The sequence below is a fragment of the Podarcis pityusensis genome (assembly GCF_964106645.2).
Source record: "Podarcis pityusensis genome assembly, chromosome: 17".
Classification (NCBI taxonomy): Eukaryota; Metazoa; Chordata; class Lepidosauria; order Squamata; family Lacertidae; genus Podarcis; species Podarcis pityusensis.
In genome coordinates this window covers 15,011,570-15,028,408 of record NC_138042.1, presented here as the reverse complement: position 1 = coordinate 15,028,408, position 16,839 = coordinate 15,011,570, and the positions used below count along the sequence as shown (strand labels likewise).

Sequence of the window (16,839 nt, the reverse complement as noted above, 5' to 3'; positions counted from 1 at the left end):
AGAGCTTGGTGCTTTGGTGGGTGAACCTCTACATTGCTGCTGCTGCTGCTGCTGCTGCTGCTGCTTTTACTGTTGTGGTGGAGGTGATGCCAAAGGTTTCGCCTAAGCTAAACATTGCCATCCCATAAAGCCTTGTAATCACAACTGGATGACCCCTGAATTACCCAGAGACAGTCTAGCCACATGGGCGAAGGCGACCCATTCGCCTCGCATCTCAGAGAAAACAATGCCTTGCATCTGGTTTCCTGAGGCCTGGGGCAGGCTACTTTATGTCAACACACCGAGAGCAACACTGGAAACATATTAGAGGGCTGCAGTTAATTTGCATATTTTAGCTTCACTTAATTAACATATCTGGCCCAGCATTTGTGTGTACTTTGTGGATGCCAAGACATAGGCAACGGATGCATTACACTTGTCACGGCCTTTTTCTGGCATTGCTTATGCAAATGTGCGGGAAATTTCAACATGTGGTGCAAAACCCGTTTGGGGACGGGGCAGAATAATAGTTTGGGGATTTTTAACCTGCCCTGTGTTCTGAGATATAACTGCACTGTCAGTAGCTTTTCAGAACTGTATACAGAACCACATGAGCTGGAAATATCCAACTATCTATCATCTATCTATCTATCATCTCTCATCTATCTATCTATCTATCTATCTATCTATCTATCTATCATCTATATCTCCTATGGAAAGGGCTGTATAATAGCTAGGAAGTACCCCCCCCCTCTCTCTCTCTCTCACACACACACACACACAGAGAGAGAGAGAGAGAGAGAGAGACCCTTCACAATATTCATGTTTGCAGGGTGTGTTAATCCTTCCTTTCCCATGTGCTGTGGCTCTGATGAGAAGTTTCCCCACCATAAAAATTAAAGAACATAGCTGCTTGCTGCAGAATGAAAGTACCTGGTTTGGCCCTAAGACTGCAATCCTATGTCTGGTTATCTGAAGGTCAACCCTATTGAACTCAGTTGTGAAGACAGGTACAGGTTTGCACTGTGAATTTGATTTTTGTAAATAGGATTTTTAAAAACTTCTTTTTTGCATTGGTCTTATAGTTGTAGCTGGAATGTAACGACGTTGTTAGGAGATATTATCCCTGAGCCATTTCAGTTCCATTTAGCTTGGTGGAACAAAGTTCCACTTACACCTGCATTTACTGGACCTTAGTTTGTGCAGACAGGCTTAGAACCTGAATTTCCAATACCTGCACCTTATTCCAGGTGTTTTGAGAACAGAGCCATGCTGCTGTCGGTGTCGCCTGGTGCACAGACCATTTGCTCCATAGCTAGAAACTTTAAAAAGTGTGGGCACTCAACTTTCAGCAGCAGGAGGTAATGGTTCCATAGCTGTGTTTCTTTGCAGAAAGAGTGAACCGAGTAAACCAAGAACTGTAATGTGAATAGACTGAGATGTTTTCTTAATCAGAAAAGAATTTGAAAGCTGTGGGGTTGTTGTTTTTTATTTGCCGCTTGCCAGTGAAGAAATTCCAGTTCCTTTGCAACCCTGATACAGGTACAGGATGTAACAAGGAACAGATCTCCCAACATCTGACACTTTGCTTTCCCTTCCTGTTCCATGGGTGGCAGCATGGTGTGATCCTGCCCTGTCAACAGCGAGGAGTATCAGATTCATCTCCCGGAGGCAATGAACTCCACAACAACTCAGAAGGACCCCTGCCGATGCCATGTCCGCACTTTGCTCTCCTGGCGCTGACTGTGATTTTTCCGCCCTGATTCTGTTACATTAAATTTTATTTTGACGTAATTGTGTGTGTGTGTGTGTGTTTGCAGGTGTTCAAGAGGCAGTAGTGGCTTGCCTGAATAAACAGACAAGAGAGTTTGCCGATGAAAATCTATGCGTGAGCAGCCGGCGTCCCCCACAGTTGCTGAAAGCTTGTAACCTGGAGCCTTGTCCCCCAAGGTAGGCTGCTCTTTGCTCTTTTCTTCAGTTAGGCATATAGAAGTCAAAGAATCATAATGTCTCAGAATTGTAGAGTTGGAAGGGACCCCTGAGGTCATCTGTTCCAACCCCCTTCAATGCAGGAACCTTTTTTGCCCAGCGTGTGGCTTGAACCCACAACCCTCTGCCGACTGAGCTATCCAGTCGCTATATAGAAGAAGAAACAGAACTATTGGCCTACAGTGTCTTGAAACTAAATTTTCACTATACCAAATAATATTTGAAGTGGGCCACTGAATCTAGCAAAAATGGGACAACTTATGCTGGGATATATCACTGATTTATGATTTAATTATTTCACCTGAATCTATTCAGGGTTGTTAGTATGTAGGTAGCTGGGGGCTCAGAAATTCCAGCGAATTTAGGGTGGATTCCAAAGCAAGCCCTCTCATCTATTTCCTCGCCAGAGGCCTCACTCATTTTCCTGCCTGCCCATCTGCCTGTGCCTTAAACACTGTAGGCTTGCAGAAGAGGCTGCCTTATACAGTCATACCTCGGATTACATACGCTTCAGGTTGCGTTTTTTTCAGGTTACGGACCACCGAAACCTGGAATTACCGGAATGGGTTACTTCCAGGTTTTGGCGGTCATGCATGTGCAGAAGCGTCGAATTGCAACCCACACGTGTGCAGACGTGCTGCTGCAGGTTGCGAGTGTGCATCCCGCACGGATCATGTTTGCAACCCAAGCGTCTACTGTACTGAGTAAGATCATTGGTCAATCTAGCTCAGTACCCAGTGGCCCTACAATATTTCAGACACAGTTCTCTCCCAGCCCTAAGTTAGCCAGCAAACATTGCAGCCAAGTGTACACTTGACCCAGGGGCTGCATACATAACATACATTTAAAGCACCCACCCACACCTAGATAATCCTGGGAACTATAGTTCAATTAAGCTTGCTGGAAAGGATAGCTTTGTGAGGGGCAAGTTACAGTTCCCAGGATTTGCTGAGAATGTTTTCCTTTCTTACCCAAGTGCTCAGCCTTGGTATCTTCAATACCGTATTGGCTGGTCTCCCCAGTTGAGAAGGAAAGTGGGAAGAAATAGGGGCAAGGAAAACAGCCCTGCTTTTACTTCCTCTGTCACTTTCTTGGGTTCTTTTTGAAACGGAGAACATTTGAGTGTGAGAACTCGGAGGCCTTTTTAATACAGAACGCTTGCGGAATTAAACATATTTAAACATAAGAGCATTATGCAGGTGTCGGCTTCAACTTTTGCTGAGAGGTTGGTTCAGCAATCAGATTTTCGTCTTCTGTGATCCCTTAGATGTGCCACAATAAAACTGGATCAAGCCTGCCTATTTCTCCTAGGTGTCATTTATATATATATTCAATAGCAAACCAACTAGTGTGTCTCCCTTTTGAGACCACTGTAACATGTGGAGGAGGGGTGCGCTTGTGAAAATACACAGGAACCACCGTTTTCTGGGCATTTTCCCAACACATACCTCCCTTCCACAAATAATTATTATTTTCTGCTGCAAAGACCACATAGTGTGTGAAATTGTCGACACGTGAAAAGTTCGCACAAGCGTTTGGTTTTTTAAATAATTCAGACAATTGCTGGGTGAGGCATGCATCTGATTCTCATGTTACCACATGGATATATTTCGGCCATATATCTACTAATGCTGCATTTCCTGCAAGTCAGGAGTAAGCTATAGAATCCTAGTTTCCTTGTCCTAGAAATGAGGCAATGAATGTTCTGATCCAGTGGTTTACAAGCTGCATTTCAAGGAACTCTGGGATTTCTTCAAGTTTCCCTAGAAGCAAATGTTGTTGGGTGCATTCTAGGCTCGCATTAATTTAGTGTACACCTCTGAACCCCAGAATCCTGTGCACAGTACTGGCATATGCTCAGAGGTCCCTTTGCAGATGCATCAATGCAGAGAGGATTACTTGCAGGCAGGCAACAGACAAATCCCCTTCCCCTGAGATAGGATATTCTCTTTCTGAAGCATCTCTGGCAGATGACTTCATAAGCTAAAGCATGCCATCAATGAAACTGAAACAATTTCCCTCTTCAGCAGAAGAGGAATTTGTACTGACCAGAAACATATTATTCCACTCGCTTGGATTTTCGAAGCGCTCTAAGGGGATACTTTGGTGAGTTCATACCCTAGGAGGGTTACACCAAGGAAAGTTGCAACTGGGTTTGGGACCACCAGTGGTAATTCCAGCTCTGCCTGTACTTTTGGTGGGTGGAAGAGGGAAGTCAATGGCAGCAGAAGATAAGGCTGTTCTAATCTAGGACACCCATCACCATCCTAGCATGGCAGATCAGTTGCACCCTCAAAAGATTTTTAGAGTGGAAAAGATTTTTAGAGTGGTGTCCACACAACCGGAGCTGCCTTTTGAAATAAGAGCTGTCCCATGAATCTTTATAGTTCTGTAAAAAGGCACATTAACTTAATATACGGAGCATTTGACACCTTTCTTAAATGCATGGCTTATAACATAATCTTGTTTCTTGACAACTGTGAAGGCATGAGTAGTCTTTGGAAAGACAGGGAGTGCTACCAAGTGCATGAAAGATTTCCACGGTGGGTGTTATGAATTATATTTTTTTTAAAATATCCCCCCTGCATCTTGGTCAGCATGTGCTAAAGAGATTTGGGTGGGTGGGTGAGTAGGAGGAAAGAGGAGCAGGCAATGAAAGCCAGATGGATGAAAATGAAGGAAATTCCAGTCAATTTCTGCCGCTTTGTTCTTAACATACTTTCAGAACTAAACGTTTATTCCTGTGCAAATAACTGAATAGCAGAGAACAGACACACACGGGGGGAAACAGCTCACAAAGTTCCAGGAACAGCAAAAAGGGGGGAAAGGAAAGATTTCCCTTCTGTACACAACTCTTTCTCAAACTTTATGGTTCTTCTGAGAACAGGGAGAAAGAGTCTGCAACAGCAGTTTGATAATTCCAGGACAGGACTGATAAATCTCAGAACTCTGACAAGGTCAACCCCAGAGTAGTAAACACCTGACCTCCTCCATTATAAGACTGATTTGTGTTGGGGAACATCAGTTCCTTATTCTTAAAGCAAGGGGTTTTTTGTGGTTCTGGTTGCTTGTGTCTGCAGAATTGAGACTTTCCCCCATTCTCCTCTGATTTGTCAAGAGAAAGCTATGAGAAAACATGGACTATTTATCAAGTATTTTCTCTCAACAGTTGGCTAATAGACACAGAATTATGTACATAAATATGAAGCCAGTGGTGACTGGTGTCGACTAGAACTGGGAGGGCAAAGAACCAGCATTAGTTGGAGCCAGAGCCAATGAGAAGCAGAGCGCCCCTCCCCCACCGCAGCTGGTCGCAAGTAAAATGGCAGGTGGACTGGCAGGTGTCCTATTCCATCATCATCATCATTTTATTATTTATACCCTGCCCACCTGAATGGGTTGCCCCAGCCACTCTGGGCAGCTTCCAACATATATAAAAACATAATAAAACATTCAGGTAGGTAGCCATGTTGGTCTGACACAGTCGAAATAATTAAAAAAATTGTCCAGTAGCACCTTAAAGACCAACCAAGTTTTTTCTGAGTATAAGCTTTCATGTGCATGGTATCTGAAGAAGTGTGCATGCACTTGAAAGCTTATACCCAGAACAAACTTAGTTGTTCTCTAAGGTGCTACTGGACAATTTTTTAAATTTATAATAAAACATTAAACATTTTTTTAAAAAACTTCCCCATACAAGGCTTCCTTCAGATGTCTTCTAAAGGTTGTATAGTTACTTATCTCCTTATCTCAGGGGTCGCATAACTCTATACCCTCCAACATTTCTCTGATCAAAATAGGGACGTCCTAAGGAAAAGCAGGACATTCTGGGATCAAAGCAGAAACCAGGTCGGTTTCTGTAAATCTGGGGCTATCCCTGAGAAATAGGGGCACTTGGAGGGTTTGAAGTTGGCTTGACAGCACCATTCTGCAGGCATTGCCCCCCCCCCCAAATAAGGATAATACAGACTCATGTCTTAAGATGTATTCAAACACACAGGTAGAAACCCCCCCCCCCTTCTGCCTACTGGGACAGAGACAAATGAAGTTTGCACACATTGTGTGTGGATTTACTGGCCTAATACAATTTTTTACCTGAGGTAGAGCAACAGAAGGCATTCCTCCTCATGGTTCCAGATTCACATTTATGCAACTAAAAGAGGGGAGAAAGGAGCTTTGGAAAGCGAATTAGAACAACAGAAGGCAAGACCTCTGGTAATTCTGGACATAGAAGTCGCTCAAAGTTTCCCCTTTAAATCAGGACACACAAAGCTGGCATGAGCAGGAACGTGTTAGAAAGCCCTTCTTGAGGAGTCACCATAAGGATCAGCTGGAAACCTTAGGCTGAGGCTCTCCCTGTGGGGCTGGAAGGAGTGTGGGTGGGTGGGTGTGAAATCCTGTAGCTTCAAATGCCAAAATGGCTTTTCCCCCTCCTCACCCCCTGCTTGCTTCCTGTCTGTGGTGGAACGAAAATAATGAGGTGTTGGAAGAGACAAATGCTGTTTTGTTAACCTTAATGCCTGCAAAAAAAAACAACAAATTTGTATGTCAAGGGTGTCATTCCATTATTAGGCTGAAAAGGGATACCTTTTGGGGGGAGACCTGTTTTAGTTTAACTACATATGAATCATACCTTTCATCAACAAGCTCAGGAATGTACATGTTTGCTTGCATTGTACACAGCCTCTGTACCTTGTGAGGTACATTAGTTTGTCACGTGGTAAGGGCCCCCCACCCAAACCAAGATTACCAGCCGTGAATATCCGCTACACTCCACTGACACTCTCAATTGCTGCCTTATGTTTTTTTGGCTCTCATCACAGTAGAGCTGATAGTGGAACAAATAATATTATTTGCAATTATGCAAAATATGTACTGTATTGAATATTTCTTAAACAATGAGTCCTGGGTGGCATACACACCCTACAACCCATTTTTTATCCTCGCAACAACTCTGTGAAGGAAGTTGGGCTAAGGCACAGTGACTGGTCCAAGGTCACGCGGTGAGTTTCATGGCTAAGCCAGGATTTGAATTCAGGATCCCCGGTTCCTAGTGTGGCCCTCTGACCCATAATCCACGGTTGCTTCCCTTTTTACGTAGGAGTTCCAGCCCTTTTAATCTAAACTCATTCACCTGTCCATTGTAGCTCTGTAATCTCATTCACAGCTTTTGCTGTCTTGTAGTTCTGTTACTTTTAGATCATAAGTGATTGTTGTTTAGTCGTGTCCGACTTCTCGTGACCCCATGGACCAGAGCACGCCAAGCACTCCTGTCTTCCATTGCCTCCCGTAATTTGGTCAAACTCATGTTGGTAGCTTCGAGAACACTGTCCAACCATCTCGTCCTCTGTCGTCCCCTTCTCCTTGTGCCCTCCATCTTTCCCAACATCAGGGTCTTTTCCAGGGAGTCTTCTCTTCTCATGAGGGGGCCAAAGTATTGGAGCCTCAGCTTCACAATCTGTCCTTCCAGTGAGCGCTCAGGGCTGATTTCCTTCAGAATGGATAGGTCTGAACTTCTTGCAGTCTCTCAAGAGTCTCCTCCAGCAGCATCATTCAAAAGCATCAATTCTTCGGCAATCAGCCTTCTTTATGGTCCAGCTCTCACTTCCATACATCACTACTGGGAAAACCTTAGCTTGAACTACTATACGGACCTTTGTTGGCAAGGTGATGTCTCTGCTTTTTAAGATGCTGTCTAGGTTTGTCATTGCTCTTCTCCCAAGAAGCAGGCGTCTTTTTATTTTGTGACTGCTGTCACCATCTGCAGTGATCATGGAGCCCAAGAAAGTGATGCTCTTTTAAAAAATTAAGTAGCGGGTTTTTGGAGAACGCTGAAGAACTTGGTGCATTTCTCATGTCTGCACCACAAGGATGAATGGTTAAGGGAACTGGGAATGTTTAGCCTAGTAAAGAGGAAACTAAGAGGAGATATGACAACCTTCTTCAAATATCTCAAGGGCTGTCACATGGAAGAGGGAGCAAGCTCTGTTTTCTCCTGCTCAGGAGAGCAGGACCACCAAACCAAAGGCTTCAAGTTACAAGGAAGGAGATTCCAACTAAACATCAGGAAGAACTTTCTAGCTGTAAGAGCTGTTCAATAGTGGAACCAACTCCTACAAGAGGACTCTCTTTCATTACAGGTTTTTAAGGAGAGCTTGGGTGGCAATCTGGCATGTGCGATCTAGCTGAGATTCCTGCATTGCAGAGGGTTGGACTAGATTATCCTCTGGAGTCTTTCCAACTCTACAAATCTAGGATTCCAGGATTCTCAAAGGAGGAACCCTGATGGGCTAGAATTAAAGCTGGTGTGTGTGTGTGTGTGTGTGTGTGTGTGTGTGTGTGTGTGTATTAAACAGTTTTAAGTTTAAAGCTGCATAAGTTTCCCCAGCCATTCTGGGTGGCTCCCAACAGAATATTAAAAACACTATAAAGCTTCAAACATTAAAAACTTCTCTAAATAGGGCTGCCTTCAGATGTCTTCTAAAAGTTAGATAGTTGTTTATTTCCTTGACATCTGATGGGAGGGCGTTCCACAGGGCAGGTGCCACCACCGAGAATACCCTCTGACTGGTTCCCTGTAACCTCACTTCTCATAGGGAGGGAACTGCCAGAAGGCCCTCAGAGCTGGACCACAGTGTCCGGGCTGAACGATAGGGGTGGAGAAGCTCCTTCATAGTGTTACACCCTAATCTGTTTGTATGGGAGTGTCTTGTGCTCTTGCTCTGCTGTCACCGCCATCTGAAGTCAGGTGGGCATGGAGAGAGTGTTCAGTGTAGGCTTAGCTGTAGGCAGGTATCGTTTGTGGTGCTGAGATGTGCTGAATGAGCCGAGTGGAAAAACCCTCCCCAGCAAACACTCACGTCTTCTCCTAGCCTGTGTTCGGTTGGATTCGATTTTAAATAAATGTTTAAAATATATATGCTAAAAAGTCACTCCAGCTATATTACCCAGATTTGTACATGTAGATGTTTTAATCTTCACTGGATTCGGTGCGTGTTAAATTCCTTGTCAATGTGTTCACAAAATATTGGAGCACATCTGTAAATGATTTATTACAGGAATGGCTTGTAGGCACTCTGTTTTTTCTTCTCGCTTCAAAAGGCATCGTATCGCTCATCTTTGTTGATGATCCTTGTGCACACAGGTACCTGTCCGGTGATAAACTTGTAGTGCCGAGGCATGAAGAAGACGTTGTGTTTTCCTTGCAGTGTAAATTGACTTCATCCCCCTCCACCCGCTTCTCCCTCTTTGATTGGCAGCATATATGATCACGAGTTTAAAGCCAAACTAAGAACTATACAGTGACCAATTTTCCTTCATTTTACTTGTCTTGGAACGGATGGTTTTCTTGTCCCCGCACCTTGCTTCAATCTGTCTCTGTTTCCTAATGCCCTTTCTAAAGAGAACCTAATACTCACTGCCACCTAATATTTTCAAATATTTGGAAGGCTGTCTCCCCTCCATATATTGTACCTCTACCTCTTATTCTTTGTTTCCTCTTTAAATATGTTCTCAGTTTCCCCGAGTATAAATTTACTCTCTTGGCAGAAGGAATTTGTTCTTCTGAACACAAAAGGAAATATTTTTCTGCCAGTGCTGAAGAAGTGGGGGGGAGACACTTTTTGCAAAACCAAGCCAATAATAAAATCAGTTTTAAAAGTCTGGGTATATCCTGAAACAGTGATAGTCTTTATTCATTTCAATCTGGTTTCAGCATTCTGCAAGCCGTCTTGAACAGTCTTGCAACAGAGTAACCTTGCTACGAACAAAGATTGGTTTGTGCTAAAATGATTACTCTTTAATAAGAATAATTTTATTATTTATACCTCATCCATCTGGCTAGGTTTTCCCAGCCACTCTGGGTGGCTTACAACATATCTAAAAACATTATAAAAACATCAATCCCTAAAAAACTTCCCTAAACAGGGCTGCCTTCAGATGTCTTCTAAAAGTCAGATTTCCTTGACATCTGATGGGAGGGTGTTCCACAGGGTGGGTGCAACCACCAAGAAGGCCCTCTGCTTGGTTCCCTGTAACTTTGCTTCTCGCAGTGAGGGAGCCACCAGAAGACCCTCGGAGGAGGACCTCAGTGTCTGGGCTGAACGATGGGGGTGGAGACGCTCCTTCAAGCATACAGAGTGGAGGCCATTTAGGGCTTTCAAGGTCAGCACCAACACTTTGAATTGTGCTCGGAAACGTACTGGGAGCCAATGAAGATCCTTTAGGATCGGTGTCATATGGTCCCGGCGGCCGCTCCCAGTCACTCCCATGCAAGATGCAGAAAGTAAGTCACGAATTGCAAACTCACAAAAGAGCGCTTAAGAATCTCAACCTCACCACCCAGCTACTGCTGACACAGTCACAGTGTTTAATCTCCTACATCCACATGGAAAGATTGGGGACAGTGGATTACCTCTGGATCCGATGTGCAGGTACAACACTGCACAGGATTCAGAAGGAGTATAAGGGAACCCGGAAGTAAGCCCCACTGAGTTTGTGGAGAGTTAGGCCTCCTCCAAACAATCTGTTTATTCTGCATTCATCCTGATTTGCCTGCAGAAAGCTTATGCAGTAGTTAGACTATGCCTGGTCTTTTTTTTAGCATTCATTCTGATATGTTTATGAGGTGGTTATATGAAAATGAGCATCTTCACACTAGTCGTCCATTGATCTCTCACTTTCCAGTTTCTCACTCTCCATCACGTCAAATGGGAAAGGTCCAGCTGGTGGTTTGTTTTTTTAAGTGGATTGGTTTCATCAAGGCAACAGGGTGCTTTGATTCACTTTGAAAACACAAACCTAAAGTTATGGTATGCCCTTGAATACATACACACACCTGCCCTGCAAAATACTAATAACCTGGAGGCACTGTTGGGAAAATTCCTTAGATATTAGTCCAGATTTTGGTGTATACAAACCAAAGGTTGTATTCTACTAACTCCTACTTAGAGCAAACCCATTGTAATTTAAGAACCTAGGTTGGCCATGCTCATTAACTTTAATGGGTCTGTTCTGAGTAGGACTAGTACTGAAGACCACCCCAAAGTTATAAATGCAATATCTACAGATGGAATTACAGGGGGAGAAAGGATGGACATCTTCTCTGCTCCCCAAATTACTTACTTCTCCCTCCTTTTTGCCTTTCCGTCCACTCTAGAGCATCACTTCCCTTCCTTATATATAATATACAGAGCATCGCTTATTTATGTATGCTATACAGAGATTCAACAAGACAGCCAGTGCTGGCATTTTCATCTTGCATATTCACTAGCCGTCGCTGCATATCCACGTCCGCATTTAAAACTGGAAGAGCTGTCTGGAACCAGGATACCAAACAAGGCTTCGGTAGTTAACCTATGTTCCCACGTGTCCAAGTTTAAGTGATCTACCATGGCTGTGGCCCTATGTCAGGCAGGATCCTGTGTGAATTGTGTACAGGTGCTTCCCCTCTTGAGTCTCAGCGCAAAACCCCAAACTTCCTAAGGAGCTTCTGTTTGAAATCTGAGAGTGACAGGCGGTTTTACGGCCTTTAAGTGTAAAAGTATGTTGTCTGTGTTACAGAAAGATACAGTATTTAAATAGCAAGGCTCTGGGGAGTTCATGAATGATTGCCCTAATCTGCCCCAAGTCTCTGGGGATGGGGCAGGCCGTAAATAATTAGGTTAACATTTCAGAGCTGCTTCGGCTTGTGGCTGGATGTTGCGAGACCCTCCTGGAAGCTGTTGCTTTCCTACTATTGCCTTATGAGTGCCTTGAATCCCACCTGTCCATATGAGTGCTTGCTTCACACAGATTGCTAACAATGAATTGCTGCTGCTCATCGCCCACAGATATACTTGAGCAGATCAGATGAGCTGGCCGAAATATGGCTTGGGAGCACTCACAATATGTATTGCTTTCAACAGGACTTGTTAGGTATATTCTGCAACTCCCTGTAAGACTTTAGTAGACTAGCCTTCTCCTTTGGCTTCCACTGAAATTCCTCACGTACCTTGCCCAGGCAGGAATCTCTGCAATTCCTCTTGAAATCAAGTTTGCGGTTGACCTGGGGGTTAAATAAGTTTGTTGGGTGCCCACTTTGAAATCCAGTTTGTTTACATTTGGTATGAGATGTTACTGTCATAGACTTTAGGGGAAGGGGGAGGAGAGAAAGAGAGGGAGAGGGTTGGGTGTGATTATCTTTTCATTATATTGCATAGTGTTTGTGCAGGGTTTTTATGCCAGTATCTCATGGCTAGGTCCTTTATTTATATATCTATTTGTTTCTATTGGCATTGTGAGAGATTGGAGGGTCCAGAGTTTGGTTGGTTGTATTCAGTTGGTTACAGTATGGTTTGTTTGTATGGGGGGGGTGTTTTTGTGTCAGGTTAGCCTTATTGATTATTATGTTGTTGGGGGGTAGGTCATTGGCCTAAGCTGTCTATGTGACAAAGGGGAACTGCGCACATGACAAGGAACTCATAAGTCTCTTACTCTCAGCAGCTAGAAATATTGTTTAAAAAAAAAGGTAAAGGACCCCTGGATGGTTAAGTCCAGTCAAAGGTGACTCTGGGGTTGTGGTGCTCATCTCGCTTTCAGGCCGAGGGAGCTGGCGTTTGTCCACAGACAGCTTTCCGGGTCATGTGGCCGGCAGGACTAAACCGCTTCTGGCGCAACGGGAAACCATGACCGAAACCAGAACTCACGGAAATGCTGTTTACCTCCCTGCCGCAGTAGTACCTATTTATCTACTTCCACTGGCGTGGTTTTGAACTGCTAGGTTGGCAGGAGCTGGAACAGAGCAATGGGAGCTCACCCCGTCGTGGGGATTCGAACTGCCGACCTTCTGATCGGCAAGCCCAAGAGGCTCAGTGGTTTAGAGCACAGCACCACCCACTGTGTCTATTGTAACTAGACACTGGAAGGACCTATCAGGAGTGAACATAGACCACTGGTACCAAAATGTATGGGAAACCTCGCGGTTGGAAAATTAACCAACAAACACAGGGACAAGCAGAGCACACATTTTTCAAATTAATCTCTTGCGTCAGCCAATCAGGATCTTTTGTACCAAAGGTGATACTTCCTGGTATGCAATCAGGCTTCTTTTTGTTAACTTGCCTCCCTTTCTTCAGCCGCTTTGTAAAGTTCTTCCTCCGCCTTGTTACCTAAAAGCTGGCTTTGTGCCTTTTTGATTCACTGTGAGCTATAAAATTCTGATTGATACCAATCAGAGCACAGAGCCAAAGCAGACCGCAGCTCTTGATCCCAAACCTTTCTTATGAAGCCTTTGATCTGTCTGCGTTCAGGCTTAATGATGCAGAATAACTGTACAATAGTCTCTTTTCATGGATTCTTCTAAGTTGGGAGACAGCCGCTTTTTTAGCCGAGGGGGAGCAGAATCACCATGCCTCTCTGCTCAGAAAACCCACCAAGTGAGTCTGATCTGTTGCCAAGCTGGCAATGCAGAAATAGCAAGCTTATGAAACAATAGCCTCTGAGCTTGCAAAATTACTTGAGAGCTATAAGGAAGCATAAGTGCTTAAAATGGCATGTGTCATTATAGTTAATAGTAAGAAGTTACACTTGCACAGCTTCACACATTCACAAGTCAAAGAGAGTCGGATAAGTACATTGTCATATATTTTCATGTAAGATGGAGAGAATTCCAAATTGGGTTAATGGGACTTAAGGTGTATCAGGCAATGTGAGATAATGGAATATTACAGAAAGGCAAGAAACGATTGGTTAACTTAGTTTATTTATTAGTTTTACCACCATAGGGTTTGCATTTGGATTTTCTGCTTCAAGCACCAAAATGTATTGGGGTATTTCACTCTTTGGTGATGTTGTGGCCCCAGACACACTCAACTGCACTTGCAATCCTAGTGTGATTGGCTTGAGGAAGCAATCTTTTCAGAGTACCATTGAAGAAACATGTGATCAGAGATTTCTGTCCCAGCATGCAGTGCAGTGCAGCATGGAATCCACACCTGATACAGCCACTCAAAGCAGCAAAATACCTTGGAATAGCCTGGAGAGCATCTGTGCTGGTGGCACTAAGCTGCATTTTTTTGCAGGAAGGAAATGATATTTGAACAACCCGTACTGCTAATGTCTGGCTACAGAATGGAGCTTTTATTTCTGCCATTCAGCACGATAGATCTGGCCAGCACTCTGTCACCAAGCTAGGAAGGAAAGAAGCCACAAAGAGAAATGGGTCTCTTTTCTGAGCCACCGCCATGCTGGTACCTTGAAGATAGCAGTGAAGGCAGCACAGCTTACACCAGATCAAAGTCTCCCCCAACCACTGTACGAATGGAGAAAACATGAGTGTGGGCTGATGCCTCCATGCATCTGAATGAGAGGAAGTGGATTTGCCCTGGCTCTTTAAGCCTCTGCTGAGCTATTGACTTTATCTACACAAGCTTCCAAAGTTCACCACAATTTCCATTTTCCCCACATGCCACTATATCCAGTCCCAAGGAGACTGCTTTACTAGGAGCTCTGTGGTTTTACTCTTCTTCTTCTTCTTCTTCTTTGGCAATCACTCATAGCCGAGTAAGATTGTCTTCCATAAACATGGCTTTAACAGGGGGTCCGTAAGTGACTGTGGAGGCCAGTTCTGGATCCATACGTCCTTCCACAGTTGGGACATTGGTTTCCGGGCTGAAGTTGATCACGGTTTGGATTTGCCAAGCGTGCCTTCCTCTTAGCACGTTTCTCCCTTGCGTCCTGAGTCTTCAAATCCCATGACACCTTTGGTAGAGGATGTTCTCCAACTGGAGCGCTTGCAGGCCAGTGTTTTCCAATTGTCAGTGTTCATACTACATTTTTAAAAATTTGCCTTGAGACAGTCTTTAAACCTCTTTTGTTGACTACCAGCATTACGCTTTCCATTTTTAAGTTCGGAATAGAGTAGTTGCTTTGGAAGACGATAATCAGGCACCCACACCAACGAAGTTGATGTTGAAGAATCATTGCTTCAACACTGGTGAAGAATCATTGCTTCTTCTAGTACACTGACATTAGTTCACCTGTCTTCCCATGCTATCAAAAAGAAGGAAGCAAAATCTACCGTTTCTTCTTCCTTCAGAGAAGTGTGTTGCAATGCTACAAACACGGAATACCCTGCCTCCCTAAAACCTACAGAAATGGGACAAACGGCTCTGTGAAATGGTGTGGAATTGCTGTAGGAGGTTGTTTGGATTTTGAGACCTGAGTTAAGCTGACACAAGACCTACAGGGAGCCAGATGGATAAAGGCATTTGAATCCTGCCATGCAGCAGTTTCCAAACTTGAAATGTAGCAGGTGTATCAGCTAGCTCAGTGGCATGGAATTAATTTTCCTCCACAATCACCACTGCTCAGAGCAGATTCAGCCAGACATTTTAGTCTCAGCTCTTGGCCAATCTGGCTAGCTCTCCCAGCTGTACATCTGTTGAAAACACAACCCAGCGATGCAAGTGGCCAAGTGATGCTTGGCACCGTTTTGCATTTCTGTGCAAATTATCGTGGGCGGTGCACTTGTTGAAGTGCAGTTCTTGCAACATCCCATTCATTCATCCCATATGAACTGCTTAAACTAATCTCAGCATGGGGTACACTAGTTACTACTAACTATGTACTCTTAGTTACTAATTATTCTGGACTAGGGATTAGTACAAAAAGGACTGCTTCCCCAGCAGTTAGAAAACAATGGCACCCTTTCCATTCTGTTCATATATGTTTAAAATAAATCCCATAAATAAAGTCAACATCGAAACAAGAAAGACTTTTGAAGTTTTATACATCTCACATGCTCATAGTTTTGCCATAAATATAATTTAAGCAATAGAAAAAGCAACAGGTGGAATGGTCTTGAGTGTATTTGTAAGCAGCGGCGTAGCGTGGGTTGTCAGCACCCGGGGCAAGGCAAGTAATTTGCGCCCCCTAACCCCTAACCTGCCACCGCTGCCAGCTTCTTCTTGCTGCTGCCTGGGCTGGGGTATTTACGGTAAGGTAGCCATGGCGGCGGGTCCGTGTCAGGTGATCTGAGGCGAGTTGCCGCTGGCGCTGCCGCCCAAACGATGCCGCTTGCCCGGAGGAGGAGGAGGGCAGAGAGGCGAGGAAAATGCAAAATGGCCCAGCAGCTGCAGCGGCGGGGCTGTGAGGAGGGGCTGCCTGGCGCGCCCTCCGCGGCCAGCGCTGAGAGCCGCTGCCAGCTCGTCGGTTCCGCGAGACATGGGGCTCTGCTACAGCCTGCGCCCGAGGCTCTTCGGCGACTCCGGAGGCGGCGAGCGCGCCCCCCCAGATGTTCCGCCCGGTGCGGCCGGCCCCCCCTGCACCCCCCATGCTACGCCACTGTTTGTAAGTCTCGACTTCACCTTCTCTCCAGCAGAGATGGGGGAGAAATTAGTTCAGTTTGCATTGAAAGCTAAATTTATCAAATTCATACTTTGTGAACCTATATGAGACGCAAAATGTATCCATCTTTTGAAATTTAGACTTTTGTGAATTTTGCAATGTGGTTCTCCAATAAATTTTTACCAAAAAATTGCATATATTAGGTAAAAGTGCACATAAAATAAATATATCATTGAAAATAAAATACAAAAAATGCATTATGTTAGGATAAATTGCTTGGGGAAATATGTAACTTTAGTCAGAACAGCATACAAAAATGTGTTTGTTTGGAGAATTTGCACTAAAATGCTGAAGAATTTTCATGACTATGAAAAATAAATAAATGCTCAAATTGCTGCAGAAATGCAGAAAACTTAATTTAAGAATGGAACAATGAGAAAGTGAGAAAAGTGAGAGAACTGGAAATGGCAGATCTTTCTGCTCATCTCGCCAGCATTGTTGGTGGAACAGAAGGTAGACAATATAACATAATTCAGACCGATGTGT

The 16,839-nt window shown here is 44.2% G+C and overlaps 1 protein-coding gene across 3 annotated transcripts in view; it reads left to right on the top strand.

Annotated features, from left to right (window-relative positions):
• The window catches only part of ADAMTSL1 (ADAMTS like 1), a 485,290-nt gene that overhangs the window by 396,149 nt on the left and 72,302 nt on the right, over positions 1–16,839 (top strand). For all 3 annotated transcript variants that reach the window (XM_080987684.1, XM_080987682.1, XM_080987683.1), the window contains one exon: positions 1,800–1,929. In XM_080987684.1, coding sequence (XP_080843810.1) covers positions 1,800–1,929 — 130 coding nt within the window. The remainder of the gene's footprint in view (positions 1–1,799; positions 1,930–16,839) is intronic.